The sequence below is a fragment of the Bombus affinis genome, chromosome 16, assembly GCF_024516045.1.
Source record: "Bombus affinis isolate iyBomAffi1 chromosome 16, iyBomAffi1.2, whole genome shotgun sequence".
NCBI lineage: Eukaryota > Metazoa > Arthropoda > Insecta > Hymenoptera > Apidae > Bombus > Bombus affinis.
In genome coordinates this window covers 2655058-2673371 of record NC_066359.1, presented here as the reverse complement: position 1 = coordinate 2673371, position 18314 = coordinate 2655058, and the positions used below count along the sequence as shown (strand labels likewise).

The 18314-nt window shown below is 37.3% G+C and overlaps 1 protein-coding gene across 1 annotated transcript in view; it reads left to right on the top strand.

Annotated features, from left to right (window-relative positions):
• The window catches only part of LOC126925616 (uncharacterized), a 31683-nt gene extending 14925 nt beyond the window's left edge, over positions 1-16758 (top strand). The window contains exons 2-4 of the mRNA XM_050741378.1: positions 7238-7541; positions 7640-8407; positions 9120-16758. Of these exons, the coding sequence (XP_050597335.1) occupies positions 7246-7541; positions 7640-8407; positions 9120-9789 (1734 nt within the window). The 5' untranslated portion in view covers positions 7238-7245 and the 3' untranslated portion in view covers positions 9790-16758. The remainder of the gene's footprint in view (positions 1-7237; positions 7542-7639; positions 8408-9119) is intronic.
• The last annotated feature ends 1556 nt before the right edge of the window (positions 16759-18314 follow it).

Genomic DNA, 18314 nt, shown 5'->3' with positions numbered 1-18314 from the left:
GCAATACAGCTGCGCCCGTGTGCACGCACACATACACGTACACGCGCACACATTTACGGGAGCCCGGTGAAAGGGAAATCTCGTCGATTGTTGTAACGCGGAGGAGTTATCGTGCTCGAGTTGAGTTTTATAGCGATGTAACGCCGTTTCACCGTTGCTGCCGCTCTTTTAACCCTTTAACCACCAACGCTGCACATTTACACCCTGCTGGGATCATTATCTTCTAAACGTGCAAATATATGCACCCTAGTGCCGCAATTAGTGGAGGTTGCTCCATGTACATGGAGAAATAGGTCTCTGCTTTTTTAAACGCTCCTGGTCTTATAGAGTTTACCCTTAGTAGCTTGTAGATTAATTAACTTAACGGCAAGAAAATGGCTAGTTTTCCAGAAAGCTGTGTTATTCTCATTGCTGGAGAATAGATACTCAGAAGCATCTGTTTCATTACCAAGTGGACGGTCCGTAATAATGTTCATTATCTTGGCGGAAGATTGGATAATAATCATTTTTAGAAAGTTTCCTCTCGTACGTTACGTCCACGTATTTACGAAAGCTATTATACATAACGTTCAGTAGCGTAAAGCCTCGTTTCCACCGAAGCAACGTGCAGGAAATTTTTGTCGCTGTGCCATGTTTCCTGGAAAAGTCCTTATAGCGTTTCCGACACATCTGCCTAGTTCTTAACTGTTCTAACTGGATTTTTCAAAAGAACTCGATCGACGAATTCACACGTACGTCTCGTTGGCACGAGGAGTACAGGTTCGCGATAATACGATGAAAATTTTACTTAGTAAGCAACAGGCCCCAACTGCAGAAAATAATATTAAACGTCGTAAACCTGAAACTCAAGTTTCCTCAGTTTACAAACTGGTGGAGATAGGACGATTAAGAGCTAGTAGAGCGAGGATACGTCGCCTTGAAACCGAAATAAAACTCAAATGCTCCTCGGAAATGTGTCGTTTCAGCGTGCACAAAACGTTTCTGTAGGTTTGGCTTGTTTTTCTGTAAGTTTCGTTGAAAACTTCTTGTTGGGACATACAGCGACAAAAAGTTGGTCGATGTTGCTTCGGTGGAAACGAGGCTTAAGGCGAGAGAACGATCTTCCAAAAGATAGAAAGAGGTCTTCTAACGTGATGTAAGTTAACTACTCGATGAAAAATCTGGCATTGGATCGTTCGACTAGGATGAAATAGAACAAGCTGCAAAGAGAGGGGCCCTTTATGACCTGCGAAGGATTTCTGGTTGAATAGCTTCAGGGACTTAGGATCGTCTATCGCCGGAGGAAGGGCTCTTCTCGGAATTTGAGCTTAAAGAGGCAACGAGGCAGAAAGATAATCCTGTTGCAGAAACGAGATACATTTTTTCATAAATGAACTGGCATAAAGTTACGCACTTATGTCGTCCTGCAGATTCGGTTTGAATTAACGCGTCGCTCTGAAAATTCCTCAGTGAGAGGAAAGTGGCGAAATATGGAATAAAATATGAAATAGTGTGCAATAGTGTCATTTTTTAAAATGTTACAGATGAATGTCAAATGGCTATAGGCTATCCCACTCGCTCACTCACTCACTTTGGCATCGTTTATTTTGCCAAGAACATTTTGCGCAATACTTTGCTGGAGAAATATGCATCAAGCGCATAATGTGCAGACTCTGGACACATGACCAATGTGCTGATGCAGAGTTTGACACTTGGATACGTGATTATTGCAAATAGCTTTCTTCTTATGTAATTTAAAAAAAAAATGTTATTTTATAACCAAAATACTTTAATCGATAAGAAAAATAAAACTATTTTCTGCTTGTTTTCTATGAAAATATTGTACCCGATGCCAGTGTCCCATTTTTAGCTACCTATTCCATATTACATACGATTTTTGTATTTTCTTTTTATGCTGCTTCTTCAATATCGAAAATTGTTCATGATGCAAGGATCTATAGTACCGGTCTGACTGGATAAAATAAAAACATTTCATTTGTTGCGATTAATTTTGCAAAAACGATATTCGAAAGAAAAGATGGTAATTCAATATTTGGCTGCTTTCCATGGAAATTTCCATTCGGAAATTCCACGCATTGAGTGTTGGAAAGTAACTGTAAATTTCTTCGTACGTTCCCGTTTTTCTCTTCGGTTTATCGATAGGGTAATGACACTATGAGCGAGTGTATTTGATCGTCTAATTTTCTCCGCGTAACCTGTCTTTTACGAGAACGATTGACTGGAACCATTTAGTAGTCGATGATATTATTTCAAACAAGCGGTCGTTCTTTTCCAAGTTCTGTTTCTTCGTCGTACGTATCTCTCGGTCAAGTTTTCGCCAAAGACATTGACCCGACCCGGTTCACGTTTCGCTTTCAATCAAAAATTGTTTACTCGACGCTGCAATAAACGTCCTCGTAATTTAACGATAAGAATTTGGAAACGAGGAGAAAGAAATAAATAACAATTTTAAATCCTCGACCGTTTTAATCTGGTTTGCCTTCATGTTTGACATTGCCTAAAATGTTTGAGCACTCAACGTGGCGCCCATCGCGTCTGATTGCGTCAAGCGTGTCTGCTCTTCTTTTTTTTTCCTTCTGCCCCCCCCCCCCTCGACGTTCCTCCCCCCCTCTTTTTTTAGAAATTTTCATTCAAGAGATTAATTTATCTCTGCCGCCTCTTATGAAAGCAAAGAGCAAAAGAGAAATTTCTCTCTCGTGTAAATTCGATGATTCGAGTTTTATTCACGTTTTTGTATATAACGCGATTCCTCTCGACAAATTAGCCATTTCAATTCATTTAAGGGAAATTAACGTGCAATTGAATTTTCCAGAGAGTTTGTCCAGTAGCTAATTTTGTTTATCCGTTTGCTCGGGGTTTCGGGAATACTTGAACGCGTAAGGAATTTAACAGCTGCAACCTACGCGGTGTGAATTTTAACTAAAAGAATTCTCACACAGTGAGATTAACTTATCGCCTTATAAATGCTGCCGCTTGTTGATCTCGACAGGTCGATGACCCATCTCTGACGTTGTTCGTCAATTTTCCGCATTTCCCATTTTCTCATCGATCAACCACATACGTACCTTGTGTCTATCCGTTACGTATCTAAATCACGAAAATTTTATTCGTAAACGGCCAAACAGTTTGCAGTATATTCATCGTGGATAATCGTGCAAGTAACGCATACTGTATTGCGCCTAACCGCAGATCTGCTGGAATTCTCGACGTAAACGTGCACAGCTCGTTCCTAGTCGGAACGCAGCATTTAAATGAATTTCTCATGCACGTTAACTTCCTCACTTCTAAGAAAGTAACTTCCTACTCGTAGTTTTCCTCGCGAAATTATTTTCATTTTCCTCGACTTATTTCAAGTGCGCCTCCAACGTTATTCATAGGTGGAGAGAGGAGGGAGGCGTGGGTGTGTTGGAAGCCGATGGAACATAACTGGCGAGCCTCGAAGCGTAAGTGCATCGAACAAAGTTCCATTACACTTCCACGTCTAAGAATATCGTTCAGTCACGTAGAGACTTGAATGTCTCGTGCGCGCGTAAAGGCCACACTACGATGGGAATTACGTCGAGCAGGGTCAGTTCTCCGTTTGTCTCTCTTTTCTCTTCTTCGGCACCGACGATTCAGTCGTCTATTTCTTTCGCTTCGTACGGATATTTTTAGACCAGTATTTTGTACCAGACCAAACACACCAAGAAGATTTCTATATCGTGGATTCAGATTCCGTAGCTTAATTCGATTAGCATTCAATCTGAGTCTATGAATTACGTTGTAAGTATCGCGTTGTGCTAAGCATTTCGACACTCGCTGCGATCCAACGAAGAGATCGATATCTCTATTGTATTTTCAACATTACGATAGAGGAATGTTTCCCTGTTGCTAATTCTTTACTTGTCGCCATAAATGCGACCAAACGTTTCGGCAAATTGAAACTGAAGCAAGATCGATTTGCATATCTGTCTCTGATAAATAGCCGACACCACTTGTTCAAATCTATAGAAACTCTTAGGACGTAGTTGAAAACTCGATGAAGAATGCTCGCAACTGCCAAGAAACGAGTATTTCACGGTGAAAGAAAACTGACGCGTTAATGCAGCGTAAATTCGTGAAAAAGAAAAGTGTATTTGTAGAGAATTTTGTACGTGGCCGGCTCTTAGTTGTAAAGGAAGCTCGACGTTTCATTCATTTAGATAGATGGCATAGACAAAGGTCAAGAAACGATTTACTAATGTTTATTAGCACTTATATTTTTCTTTATTGAGGCGACGCTGTGACGTCATCTTCTAGTATTATTAATAGCTGTTTAGAAAAGGAATTTACACTGAAATATACCATAGTGTTCTCATTGGTACGTAGAACATGCAGCAATAAGAAACCGAAATTTTTCAATCTTGGCACATCTAGTGTTGTCTACGAGCATTCTCTTCCCGATATCTCACTCATTCTAAGATCTCAACGGATTATACCGATTAATTTTATAATAGTATTTTAATTTTATCGCTATCTGCATATCACTTGTACCTACGTCCGTTTGAGATAATATCAGAGATATTAAAGTCTAAAATAGAATTAAGCAGCATTATTCGAAGTACACTTTGTACGCGGTGTAATGCATAATAATTTAGAAAATGTCCAAATACTTATGTATGCACGATAACGTACACAGCGTGATAACAATATCGTTGGTCTACGCGCAAGAAACTTCGCATCCATCGTTAGATTCGTCCGGAAATTTTTGTCTCGTAGCCAGCTGATGATTCGGTTGCCTTAATGGTAAGTTATGGATATATTTGAACCGAAGTTAAGTAGTCTGTTCGGTAAACCAGAGCTTAGTATCGCGAGCTCGTCAAACCAGCACAGATCCAGGAGAAGAACACGTCGGAGAGAAAAAGATAAGGGCAAAGACTTCTTCGCGGCGGAGGCACATCGAATTCGAAAGAGAAACAAGAAGATGAAAAACTATCATTGATGACAAAACGTAAACTTGGAAAAATAACAAACCTCCGCTGCTCACGATTCTACTTTCTATGTAAATTCATATTTTCGAGGATATAATCAAAAAGGTACAATAGAAGAAGCTCGGTGAAAAGTTGTTTTATCTACCAGCTATACTGTACATACAGAGAACTATATTGGTCATTGTAGGATACTTTGTTTCTTCCTTTATATTACACGCATTCTCTGCCACTTTGCACTTTCAAATTTTCTGTAAAATCATAAAACTTTCTAATTTACCAATATGTCTTCGTTTTGTAAATCCTAAGATATAAAGGTACAATCGTAAAGTTGACGATGTCCCGAAATACATGAAATACTTTCCATCTTGTTTCGGAAGTAAGTTATAGCGTAATTAGAAATATATTTCCTGGGATACTTGCACCGTAACACGTTATCTTAATTTCACGTGTTTTATCGTTTATCAATTAGCAATTTGAGAAGCGCGTTTCGACGTACTATATAAGTACCAACTTTCCTCTACAATGTAGCATTTAATTCTTTCGCACTTCGTGCATACATTTCGAAATTACGATCAATTGAAGTCAGAAAGTTTCAATTCGCATTTCGCAGCAGCGTCGATTTCATTAAATTTTTCGCAACTTTCCCACCTCATTCGCCATAAGTGATCGTACTTTTACGATGCTGTAGGACTTACAGAAAGACGTCTTACCGTTATACCACGGACATTTATGCATATTCATGTCTCTACGAATATAATTTAAAAAATCCAACTCAGGCGGAAGATTATCGTATCTACTAAATGTCGTGAAAAGTACCATACTTTGGATGTTTTATATATTTCCCCATCCCACGAGATTTCTGCGCGTATAAACGCATAAAATTCTATCAAATGTCCAAATTGGACAAACTGTGAATGAAAAGAAATAAATAAATAAAAAAAGAAGACGCCTAAAGACGCGCGATTTAATTGTCAAAATTTCAAGTAGCTAAAGCGGTACAAATTTCTCACATTTTCAGCATGCCCCTTTGCAGAAGCGTGTCAGGGTCAAATTTCAGCGAAACAATTCGTGAAATCGATGGGAAATATGAAGGATGAACGATAAAGAATATTCGTGGACTTGAGAGAGAGAGAAAGACGCCTCGAGAAGGCTGAGAAAACCGATACAGGATATCAAACGTGCTAAGAAACGCGCAGGAAAAAGAGTTAACAAATAAAAACACGTGGTGTTGGATGAAGATGGGAGAAAAAGAGTTCTGAACGGAGAAGAAGAATTAAAGAGTAGAACGAGCCCGGTTGCTTCGAGTCGTGAACCAGACGAGGATAGGACGAGTCAATTTGACGAAGACAGAGAATGAAACAGAAAGAATGAACAAACGTGCGAGACGTGGGGAGAACGTGGAGAGAGGGAGAGAGAAAGAGAGAAAGCTCGGCGGTGCGGAACGAAACTGACAGAGAAGGGCCGAGTGGAATAGTTAAATGAGCAAGAGTGGGGCTAGGAGAGGAGAGCGAGAGCACGGGGGACATATACTACGAGTCCACGCGTTCTATAGTAAATCGACTATAGTACTATGAGTCAGTCACACCCACAAGCCGGTTGTGGGTTCAAGACCCTCGTTGCGCGCTTGTACACACTGTGTACACCACGGCACACAGGCGCGCGTACGCGAGGTCACGCGGGTACGGACACGGTCGAGAATCTATTGGCCTTGCTACAAAAGATCGCGAGGATGATCCTTAGACTCGATAAAATCATCCAAATTTACCGTTTCGCTGTTTTTAAAGATAAATATATTAACGCCGGCATCACGCTGTCTTTTCTTTCCTTTTCTTTATTTTCGTTTACCGAAGCAAAGATAGACGGCTTTCAGCTTACATCTCGACGCAGGCACCCTCTGTTAGGCTCGTAAAAATATTTTTCAAAGTGGAACGATGACGTCGATCGTTAATGCCGTAGCATAATATTTCGCAAGTTTCTTAGCTTCGTCATGCTACTGCGTATTATCCACTCGAGTTTTAAACTACAGTTGGAGCGAACAGAATATTAAGCTCGATGCAGCTGGGACAGGCATCTATGTGAGAATAAACGAGAAACCGATATAGTTTCTGTGACCAGGCAACTCTTTTCGAATAAATAGAAGGAGTATGCAATTTCAAATGATCATTCCCTATAACGATTAGTAACGTTCCGTTGATCACCGCGTTGTAAAAAAGAAAATCATTATTCTAAGACAAATATTATGGTATTGCATAGAAATTAAAAATTAATTTTCTTTTTTTGTATTCCAGTCAGGTGAATGTTGGATACGGAGAGTAGACACGGTACTGGGCTGGTTCAGGGACCGACGAGGGACCCTTGGCTCACGATGGATTACTATCTCGGTACGGACAGTCTATCCTTGCAAGAGATGCTCGATGTCGACATCAAATGCGAGATCGAAGGTGTTATCGGTGGGCATACAGAGCTAGGCTTCAATTTTACCGACATGTCCGGCTTAGAAATGGACGACGATCCCATTGGATGCCAGAACGACCTCAGTGGATGGTTTGGTTCCACCAGTTTGCTCAATGGCAACAGCAACAGTTCGAACAGGTGTCTTATTTGTACCATACCAGTCAAAATATAACATGACTTTCTTCTAACGAAGGCAATAAATGTTTCTAGAGACTGACTCGATCCCTTCATTTCAGTAATTTTAATCTCGATCTCAGCGGAAGCGATGCAGCCTCCATTATGGTGAATCCCAACTCGGTAATGCCTCACATAGCAATTCGAAGTCCCACCCCAAACAACGGTCGAAGGCACTTTTCGTTTTCATCGAAAAAGGATATAAGAGAGAAGATCGATGTAGAGGAGGAGACGGAAAACGAGGGCAGCAGTTACACAGAAAACGAGAACGAAAACGAGAATGAGAATGAGAATGAGAATGAGAACGAGAACGAGAACGAGAACGAGAATGACAACGACAACGAGAACGAACAGGAAAATGAGATTGAGAACGACACCGAGACGGAAGAACAATACGAGAATGATATCACGGAAACAGAAGAGGATTCCGAGGACGAGCAGGAGATCTCAAAGTCGGTGACACCTTCCAAGTCGAAAACGATCGCGATATCCGTCGCTAGAACGACCTCTCCACAATACCCAAAGGCACAAACCACACCAAAAATGAACGGCATGGCCGGTATCAGGATTCAGAACTTCAAGGTGTTACAGAGTCCCAACCAGACACATCAGCACGTGCGTAAGCAGATCTATAACAATAACGTACACATCAACAATTCAGGAGCCACCTCTGTCTCGACGGTGAAAAGAGAAAAGGAATTCGATCTATCAGACTACGACGACAAACCCTACCCTAAACCAGCTTACTCTTATTCTTGCCTGATAGCGATGGCGTTAAAAAATAGCCAGACGGGTTCTTTGCCAGTTTCAGAGATCTACAATTTTATGTGGTAAGTCGAAATTGCAGCAATTATGACTACGACGATACATATTCTGAAATTCAATAGTCTTCCTATAAAAACGATAGCATATATTTTGAATGTGTAGTACTTATAAATTCGAGGAAATGATGTTTGAAATGCAAATTTTATACAATAAACCTAGTAAAATTGAGAGGGAGATGCTTTTATAAAAAGGGAGATTGGTCCGATAGAATTCAACTGAGATTAACATTTTTTTGATACCTAACGTACAATGGGGTAGATTCCTATTTGACAAACGATGTGTCGCCAGCCGCTTATTTTCGACCATTTGGCCGGAAGGATAAGGGCTGGTCGAAACCCTCCGGTACTTGGCCCACGAGGGGAAAAAGTATTGTCCTCCTTTCTCTTTATTCCCAGGTTACACAAGGGGGAAGCTGCCATTTTGTATGGGGCCCTCCGTGTTCCAGGTGCATGCCTGGGTACAGTCCCCATAGAAAATGTGGGGCTTATTCTTTGTTTAACGAGCTTCCATTCCCCCTCGCTGCAATCCATTGTTACACTGTTGCCATAATAATGCTTTGACATTAACAATTTTTATTCCGATGTCTATTCAGTTTCTAACAGTACCAACGAAATATAAATTTGATATAATTTAATTTTTTAATTGTTGAGAGATATATTTCTTAGAAAATTACACGATCATAATTGTCAGACGATAACTGTCCATTTTTTATTTCAGCGAGCATTTTCCGTACTTCAAAACTGCGCCCAACGGCTGGAAGAACTCAGTTAGGCACAATTTATCGTTGAACAAGTGTTTCGAAAAAATTGAAAAACCTGCCGGAAATGGAAACCAGAGAAAAGGTTGCTTATGGGCTATCAATCCGGCCAAAGTGGCAAAAATGGACGAAGAGGTACAGAAATGGTCTAGAAAAGATCCTTTAGCTATCAAAAAAGCAATGATATATCCAGACCATTTGGAATTACTCGAAAGGGGTGAAATGAAGTACGCAGGTAGCGGTGACGTATCTGAAGAAACGGAAAGTTCAGGTGACGAAGCAGTTGAAGAAAACACGACGTACGAGGAATCTATTCACGGTCATATAGCTGCAAACTCGGTAACAGATAGTTACGATGAGAGCAGCCAAGACTGTGATGTAGATATTCAAGAGCATCTTTATGACGAAATTGACATCGAGGACAATAAGGACGCGTTACATATGCATTTAAATATTTCAAAGCAAGAACCGTTCGAGTATGAGCTTAGTTCCAGTACGAAAAGGCAAAAGACATTAACCGGTGCGATACAAGGGAATTACGTGTATCAACCTGTGACTACTTCGCGAAGAAAAACACCTTTTTTTTTACGAGCCGGAACGGGAAGCAGTTCATTTCTTAAAATTGATTAAGTTCATCGTCGAATTATAAATTACTAATTTTATGCGTATCCATCTATCTATCTATATATACATATATATATACATACATATATTCTATATACTAATGTATGTATATACATATACATATATGTAGATAAATCGACAAGTACAACGCTTCAGGAAAATATTTGATACGCAGGAAACATTCCACTTCTAAACAACGTAATTTATTCTCTTTTTTCATTATCATTCATTTTCTTAATGCGGTCGATAATCCTGCTATTCTATGCTACACAACAAATTTTCATTTACTTATAAAACACGAATTTGTAAGTAAATGAAAATAGATTCCAACAGAATATTAGGATTATGCAGAGGACTTTTGTATTATAATAATGGCTACCAAGAGAATTATCGGAAAGCTCTATGATCTAAAGAATTGATTGTATAAGTCATACCTTTTTCTATTTTTCTACAAATACTTGATTGCATATATAATCATGCAATAATTACAATTGTAATTTTTCAGATAATTCTTCTTCCTAGTTTGGCGATACGCGAGTCCTTTGACTCGTAGAAATTCGTAGAATATATATATCGCCGGTGAACATACATGAGTTAAATTTATTTTATTTATATCTTTTTATTACATTTGTAGACTTTTAGATGAAAAATTAATGATATTGTATCGTTGGTTTCTCATACAATTCCCATTTAATGGTATATTCACCTATATTATTGATTTATTTTATGTAATTCCATCTAATTTGATAGCGTTTTGTTCTTTGACTTAGATGAATCATTTGAACAAAAGGAATATTTTTGTATCAAATATTTTCTGTTGGCGGTCGTCGACTATTTGACGAATGTTAGATTCACCACATTCGTAAATGTTGGTCCACATTATCTAAATTTTTTTCTTTCTTCAATTAACTTGTAAAATAGATACGACAAATATACATTTAGCTTTCTTTAGAAGGCAATTTTTATATATGATCAATTCGCGTAGTCATGATTGTTGCGAAACAAACAGAGACAAAGATAAAGAGGAAATAAGAAGAAAAAATATTCATAAAGCGTTAGCTAAAAATATAGATCGATAAGTATTTGGTCAATGAGTGGCCAGACTGATGTATTATACTTTTTTATACATTGCTGGACTAAGTAATAATTGTAAATTTTTACGCGATTGTATACCTGACAAATATGAAGTTACTTAGATTCGCATAACCAGGTAGAGTACAAAGGTGAGACAGCTATAGGAGGATCTGAATTTGTAAAAGTTTGTAGAATATGTAGAAACAGTTGGGAATCGTATACCTGATTCAGTATCTTAAGTTCCCGATAAAATCTCGTGTTTTCTCTTCTTTCATTTCGTTCATTGCTTCTTTAATATTTTTTTTATTTAAGCATAGCATTGAAACGTTCCTTGATATTCAATTTTAGGCCAGTGGAACTAGGTAACTTTCACGTCGAGCATGTAATTATTTTTTTTAAGCAATGACTATATGTATATTTTTTAGTCATTCGTTTCGAGAGTAAAAGAAAAACGGATCTACTTAAATCTGCGCTTTTTTTTTCTTTCATTGTACAATTTAAGATGCGAAACGTCTCAATATTGTTTTAAGTATTGGGCGCAAAAATCCGAAACTCGCTATGAAAACACATCGGAGAAAGTAAAAAGAGTGAAATACAACGTATATCTAAAACGATGTTTTTTCACACTTAAGGACAACTTGCAAAATGTAATCAGCAAATTATCTTGTTCCTAATCAAATTCGAACCTAGGTGAACGAAATTGACAACCAATTCGAATCACATTTTCATTCTTTTTTATGTTTATCTCAGGTGTGTTTCGCAATGCAGAAATTTGTTTTTATATTCTTACGCATTTATAAAAAAGCAACTCAAAAGCAAGTAGTGAAGTTGGAAAATCTGATTTATAAATCTTATATTGGAATGTTCGAAGTAGATTCAATCGAAACTTGTAAATAACGGCGAGCATCGTCTTTTTACAAACTAGTTTTACACAATTACAGTAGCTTCGCCTTGCGAAGACGTTGTAAGATGTTACTTTAAGGTGTACAAAGGCTACTTTTTTCCTATAAAATAAAAAAAGAAGAAAAAAGAAAACGAAAAAAGATTCGAGATATGGGACCAATCGTACGTATTTAGAGTTTATCTAAGTTTATATTTAACTTGTACGCATTATTTTTTCTGTTGACTGTTTGTGAAGATTTTGTTGAACACACATATTTTTGTACAGTCGTTGTAAATACTTTCCCTTTCATTTCTAATGTACGATTAATGAATTTCGATCGAACCACGTCATTTAGAGAGACGAACATTTTACGTAAAAAAGAGATAACGATTATGTTGAAGTTTTTTAATAAATAATGTGCGTAGAGATTAACATTAGAATATTTAATGGAAATTATTTTCTTTCTTCATAGACTTGATACTTCAAGTAAAAAAAAAAAACGTGTAGAATTATGTATTTCGTCATTTAATTGATCGATTAACTTTAGCATCTATTAACTTAACGCACTGTCTGATCTCGACAAACGGGTAAATGTCACTCTTTAAAAATAAAATCTGACATTAGATATTATTTTTGGCTCGTGTACACCTTGAAGAATGCCATAATAATAATGGATGTATTTTTTTAATGCATTTTCAGCGGTAGGTGCTGCGAGAATCGAATAATAAATACAAGTGTGTATAAGTCACTTTTTTTAGGCTCTTTGTAATTAAAAAACTTTGTACGAATAGTGTAGCCGCCTTCGAGTTACTGAATCCGCATCTGAAAAACTTAGTGTTATGTCGCGCAAGACATCTGCACTCCATCCCGCGCTGCTTCACAGCCAACGGTCCACGTACCGTCCTTCCGATGCCCAATAAATCCAAGGACCCACCGTAAAAGTTTAACTTTTTAGCGCCATTGTTTCAACACACGTTTTCAGTTCATATGTTTGTCTTGAAGAATTTTCTAATTCTAGAAATGTTTTTGGTCTATGGCCGGTTTTAGAAAAATCCTTGGGTTTATTATGCGCTCTTAAGAATTACGGAGAAAGCGGGTGGTGACCTAACGCAAAAAGCGGAGATTTATTTAACGGGAAATCTGGCTCGAAGGACCATGTATTTTCGAGCTTTCGCAGAGAGACGCGGTCGCGAGAAATCGCGTCATCCCGTTACGATTATAAGAATCGACACTACAAATAGATCGATTCCCTTATTTCTTGTAGAATAATAGGGGTGATCGATGTGGTATAACACTGCGATTAACAGGGTTATAAAATTTGTATTTCCAACACTGAAGAGTTACACCGTTAAGTATAATATAAATGACGTAGACGATACTTCGAAATACGACACTCCGATAGATGAACACTGAATGTTCTTTCGTAATAGAGCAAGGTCCTCGTGATGTGACAGAAGTAGCAACTGAACAGACTAAGTATAACAGACTGAGAACAAGTTTAATCTTAGTCGCGGTGAGTTCCGTTTGTACCGCTGTCATTAGCTCTGCTAGCAATGGAATGATTAGGAATGGTTGGGTGGGTTGAGACATACCCAGCTTCGTCATTAAAACCACTCTCTATTAACCATTGCATTTGAAGAGGTGTTAACTTATTTGCTGGCTTAAAACCAAGTAAATTCGAAGTGGCATTTCCAGCATTGGCATCGTTAGGTCGAATGTCTGGAGGTAACTGCCAGACAGGGTCTAATCCTTCATCGATAGTAAAAGACATGTCCGCAATTATTCTTGTGGCATAAACTACTAAACAAGGATATGCGGCATATAGGTAATGGGTGTGTTGATTGATCTTACGGAACCACCCAATAGAATCGTCTTCCTCAGATTCAACATAACTAGGAGGCTTTGCTCGCATTCGAACTTCTCTATGATTCAGTTTTGTATTATCCAATCCATCCATAAAGTAACCGATGATGATGGTACAGTATAATTACCAGCGTAAATCACTCGCATAAACGAATCTTCTTCACTGGTTATCGGTCTTCCTGGCATGTCTAGAACTTTCAGCAATCTCGCATAACAGTTACAGCTATATAATAGGCGAGCGCTGACACAGGAACTCTTCGTGAGAAAGAATGAATAAAGAATTCTTTAATTCTAATCGCGTTCGTGGCCCAAGGCGCTAACAGGCGTACAAACCCAGACCTCCGCATGTAGAGGGGGTCCGTTTACGGGTTTAGGTTTGGGTCGCGAATGAGGCTTTGAGCCTCAAGGCGCGCTCATCCCTGTCGTCATAACGATCAGGGATGGCGTCATCAAACCGTCTGGGTTTGTACGCTTGTTCGGATATCGTCATAATCAAAAGAGTTCAAAGGGGGAGAGGGTGTCAGGTCCACCGAAACCTCAGCACTTGTCCACTGTAGCATCTACTCCTAAGAACGATCCTTTGTGTCGTGATGCAGTGATGGCTGAACCTGAAGTGAAGCGAGACCAATCGCGACAGAAGTGCTAGTGTATCCTGGTTTTCACTCAATCGATCAACTGAGTTCACAGGTACACAAATCTGTGGCTGCTACGTACGCTAAGTATCGTCTACGTCATTTATATCATATGTATGTAACTCTTCAGTGTATTAAGTATTGGAAATACAAATTTTATAACCCTGTTAACCAATCAGCCCTATTATCTCAAAAGAAATAAGGGGGTTGATTTATTCGTGGTGTTTATTCTTATAATCGTAACGGGAATTTACGACTGCCGTTGACGCGTTTTCTCGTGACCGCGTCTTCCCGCGGAAGCTCGAAAATACACTTAGTATTATGGAAAAAGTATTCTCATTGATATCAGCTATAAGCTGATATACAGCGGCTCATAGAAGTATTCGTACAATTGTCGATATCTTTTATGAAAATATTACGTGTATTATGGGGAATACTTTTAAATTTCGTTAGTACTATCATGATATTCGACTATCATTATCATATTGGTAAAATTTGTAACTATTTTGAAAAAATATATCGAAGTTACAAGACATTTAGTGCAAGTTTATACATATTTTGATCAAAAAAATATTTAAACAGGCAATCATCCAAAATATTAACGAATTCTTAGTATTCAATAGAACTATTTTGAACACTGATTATATGCTTAAAGCGACTATTCGTACTGTGTACTAATTTTCTAGTAAGTTTGCAGTAAATATGTTGTAACTTGTATATGTATATTCTTAAATTGGATTCAAGTTGCCAATATGATCTTGGCAATCGTGTCTCATTATAGTGGTAATAAAATATTTAAATGTCTCATATAACGCGTGCAATATGCACATAAAAATTTTCTATGATAAGTACGCGAATACTTTTGCGGGTCACTATACTACGTTTGAATCTTTTTATACGACCAGAGCGTTCAACTTTTTTTCGAATTAAACATCCAGGATTTCTGTTGTTTGTATCAATCGAAATTCCAAACTTTTTAAATGAGGACATTTCAAGTTAGGTTGTAAGTTTTCATTTATTCTTTAGTCGATTTTCAGTGTACGCGTAAAGTGTCTTTAGCACTGACAAAAATACGCTGTTATACATTACGAAGGAAGGTGAGCAAACGGTACCCTTGTACAGTTTCCGGTACCTAAAATTCTACTAATGCATCATTTTATAAGTCGTAACATATAAAAATACGATCATTTGATGATGCCTCGAAATGCATTTGATACATTCCATCTTGTTTTAGAAGTAAGTTATAGTATATGTAATTAGGAATATTTATCATGGAATATTTTCATCATAATATCTTATCTTAATTCGTCGCGTTTTGTTGTTATTAATTAACAATTTGACCAATATTTCTTTTACATACCGTGTAAGTATCGACTTTCCTTTACAAAATAACTTTTGAATTCTTGCATTTCATGCATTCATTTCGAATGCTATAATCATTTAAAGTCAGAAGCTTCCAATTCGCGTTTAATGCATCGTTACCTTCATCTACATTTTTCACAATTTCTCATTACACTTATCATAAATGATTGTACTTTTATGACACCTTTGGACTCATAGAATGATGCCTTATTAGAATTTCAAGTGCCAGAAGAAGTCTAGACGTACTTTTTGACCATGCTCTTTAGTACTTGCAGTGTAGAAATCGTGCTTCTACCCGTTTTTGATTGTGAAAGATAATTTTTGTCGAAATTTTTATTCTACTGCCTCCCCCCTGTAATCAATGGCTAATGTGAAATGAAAAATTACACTGCCAACTAGTGGTTAGAGCATTGCAAAATCTTTACCATTGTTTCATAGATCTCTCCGCACCATTGATGATATTTATATATGATAAACTAGAGGTATGATTGAAGTATCAAGTTTTTTTATATATAACGTGAAAGTATTATAATTCACCAGTTGAGTAACAAATTCATCAAATTAATCAAGTACTTTACTTTTAAAATAACATATTCATTAGATGAAGGAGAAAAATAAAACAAAGCTACTTTAAGCAGCTGGGAAATAATAAACCAATTTTTTTAATTAAGTAACGAGATGATTATGTTGTACATAAATACAAATAGCGTTCATTGTGATGAATATGTATATCAATCCGATTAATTAGCTGAAAAATTACTTGTGCAGAACCTGCATTCCATTCGAAGAAATTATTAACTCTTTATTTTTTGTAAAAGGGAGTAGGGAAAGATTTGGAAGATTTCTTCTTATTTTTCTATATAACAAATCATTAAAGTAAAACACATGACAAGATCATTCAATTTCAACATTATTCCATCGATAAAGGATTAAACTCTAGTGAATGATTATATTTATAATTCATAATAAAAAAAAAAAAAAATAATAATAATAATAAGAAAACGTACAATAAAGAAGTAGTGTAGCTTTTGTACCTGTTTGTAATATTTCTATACGATATTATTAGTGTATGTAACATTCGTGTAGATGCAGCAAAGTAATTTGTAACAATAATGTATATGTGCAATGAGAAGTTTCAATAATAAAACGTTGAGAAATGTATTTTATAGTTTTTTTTTAACGGTATTATTTATACGTATAATTTCAAAATGATTACATATTCTGCTCTACAATAAAATAAGATTGTCATTGTCGGATAAAATTTAATAAAGGGGCGATGAGATATCATTAATAAAATTATGGATATGAAATAAACAAATTAGATGGTCGTAGTTCTTAGGGAAGTTCAAACGCAGCGCGTTTAAATTTCGATATACATTTATCGAATTATATAGGTGCCTACCATTTGTTCCCTTTCTTACACAACCTCTATCCATCTATCATGCAACTCGAACATTCCATCCTTTCAGAACTTCTCATGTTTTTCGGCGATAAACTTTAGAATATGATTTTTTATGTGCAAAGAATTAAAGTTTTTGCCGTTAAGGGAATTTTGTATTGATCTAGTTAGATAAAAATCTAAGTGTGCAATGTCTGGTGAATACCGTGGGTGGGGTGGTAGTATATGCCAAGCATGGCCAACAACTTTTGTCGAGTAGTCAGAGAGACGCGAGACCGCGCATTGTCCTCACGAAACACGACGCCCTTCGGATTTGTTAGTTCTGGACGTTTTTGTTCAATTTGCTGTTCCTAATTTATTTAATTGCGAGCAATACTTTTCCAAATATATTGTCTGGTTGTTTGGTAAAAATTCATAATACAGGATTCCTTTCCAGTCCCACCAGACACAAAGCATGACTTCCTTCGGATGAAGATCGACTTTTGCGATGGCTAAAGGTGATTCAATCCGCTTTCTCAAGATCTTTTCTGTTCAACGTTATTATAAATAATCCATTTTTGATCTGTCGTCATTATCTTCAAATATCACTTGCTTCAAAAATGGTGTCTCCCCGTTGCGTTTGTACAACGAGTCGCGAATGAAAATGCTATCCTTTAGATTTTTTTCCGTTAAATCGCGAGGAACCCACAGATCAAAACGGTTTATATAGCCAAGCTTCGCAAAATGCTCGTGGGTGGTGGATTTTGATATTTTTAACATTTCCGCTAATTCAGGTGTCGTATAGCGTAGGTTATTCTGGATCAGTGTTTTCATCTGATCTTAATCAGTAGTAGAGGGCGTACCCGAGTGTTCTTAAACCTCACGATGGAAATTACCAGCTTTAAATCTGGCAAACTTCCGCACAGTTCTTGCAGCTATAGCGCCACCATAAACAGCGCATATCTTGTTTGCTGCTTGTGTGGCATTCTTGCCTCTCTGATAAAGAAAAAGCTTCAAATGGCTATGATGCATTTCGTTTCCTTCTATTTAAGAACGTATAAAACTAACAAACTTTTTTCTAAAGATACCTGAAATATCATCTTTTAAAATCTGTACACATGTCTTTTGTTTTCATCCATTATGATATATTCAGGCCTGTTCTAATGCTATCTACCGAAAATCGGCAGCGTAATTTAATGCTATGTCACAATCAATGAAAGCCATCCTGAGATCAACGCCATCTATCAAAAATCATGATTTCGGGTTAAAAATCGTGATTTGTTAATAGGAATATAGGATACTCAAAGAGGTCGTCGATATCTGTTCGTATGATGTCCAA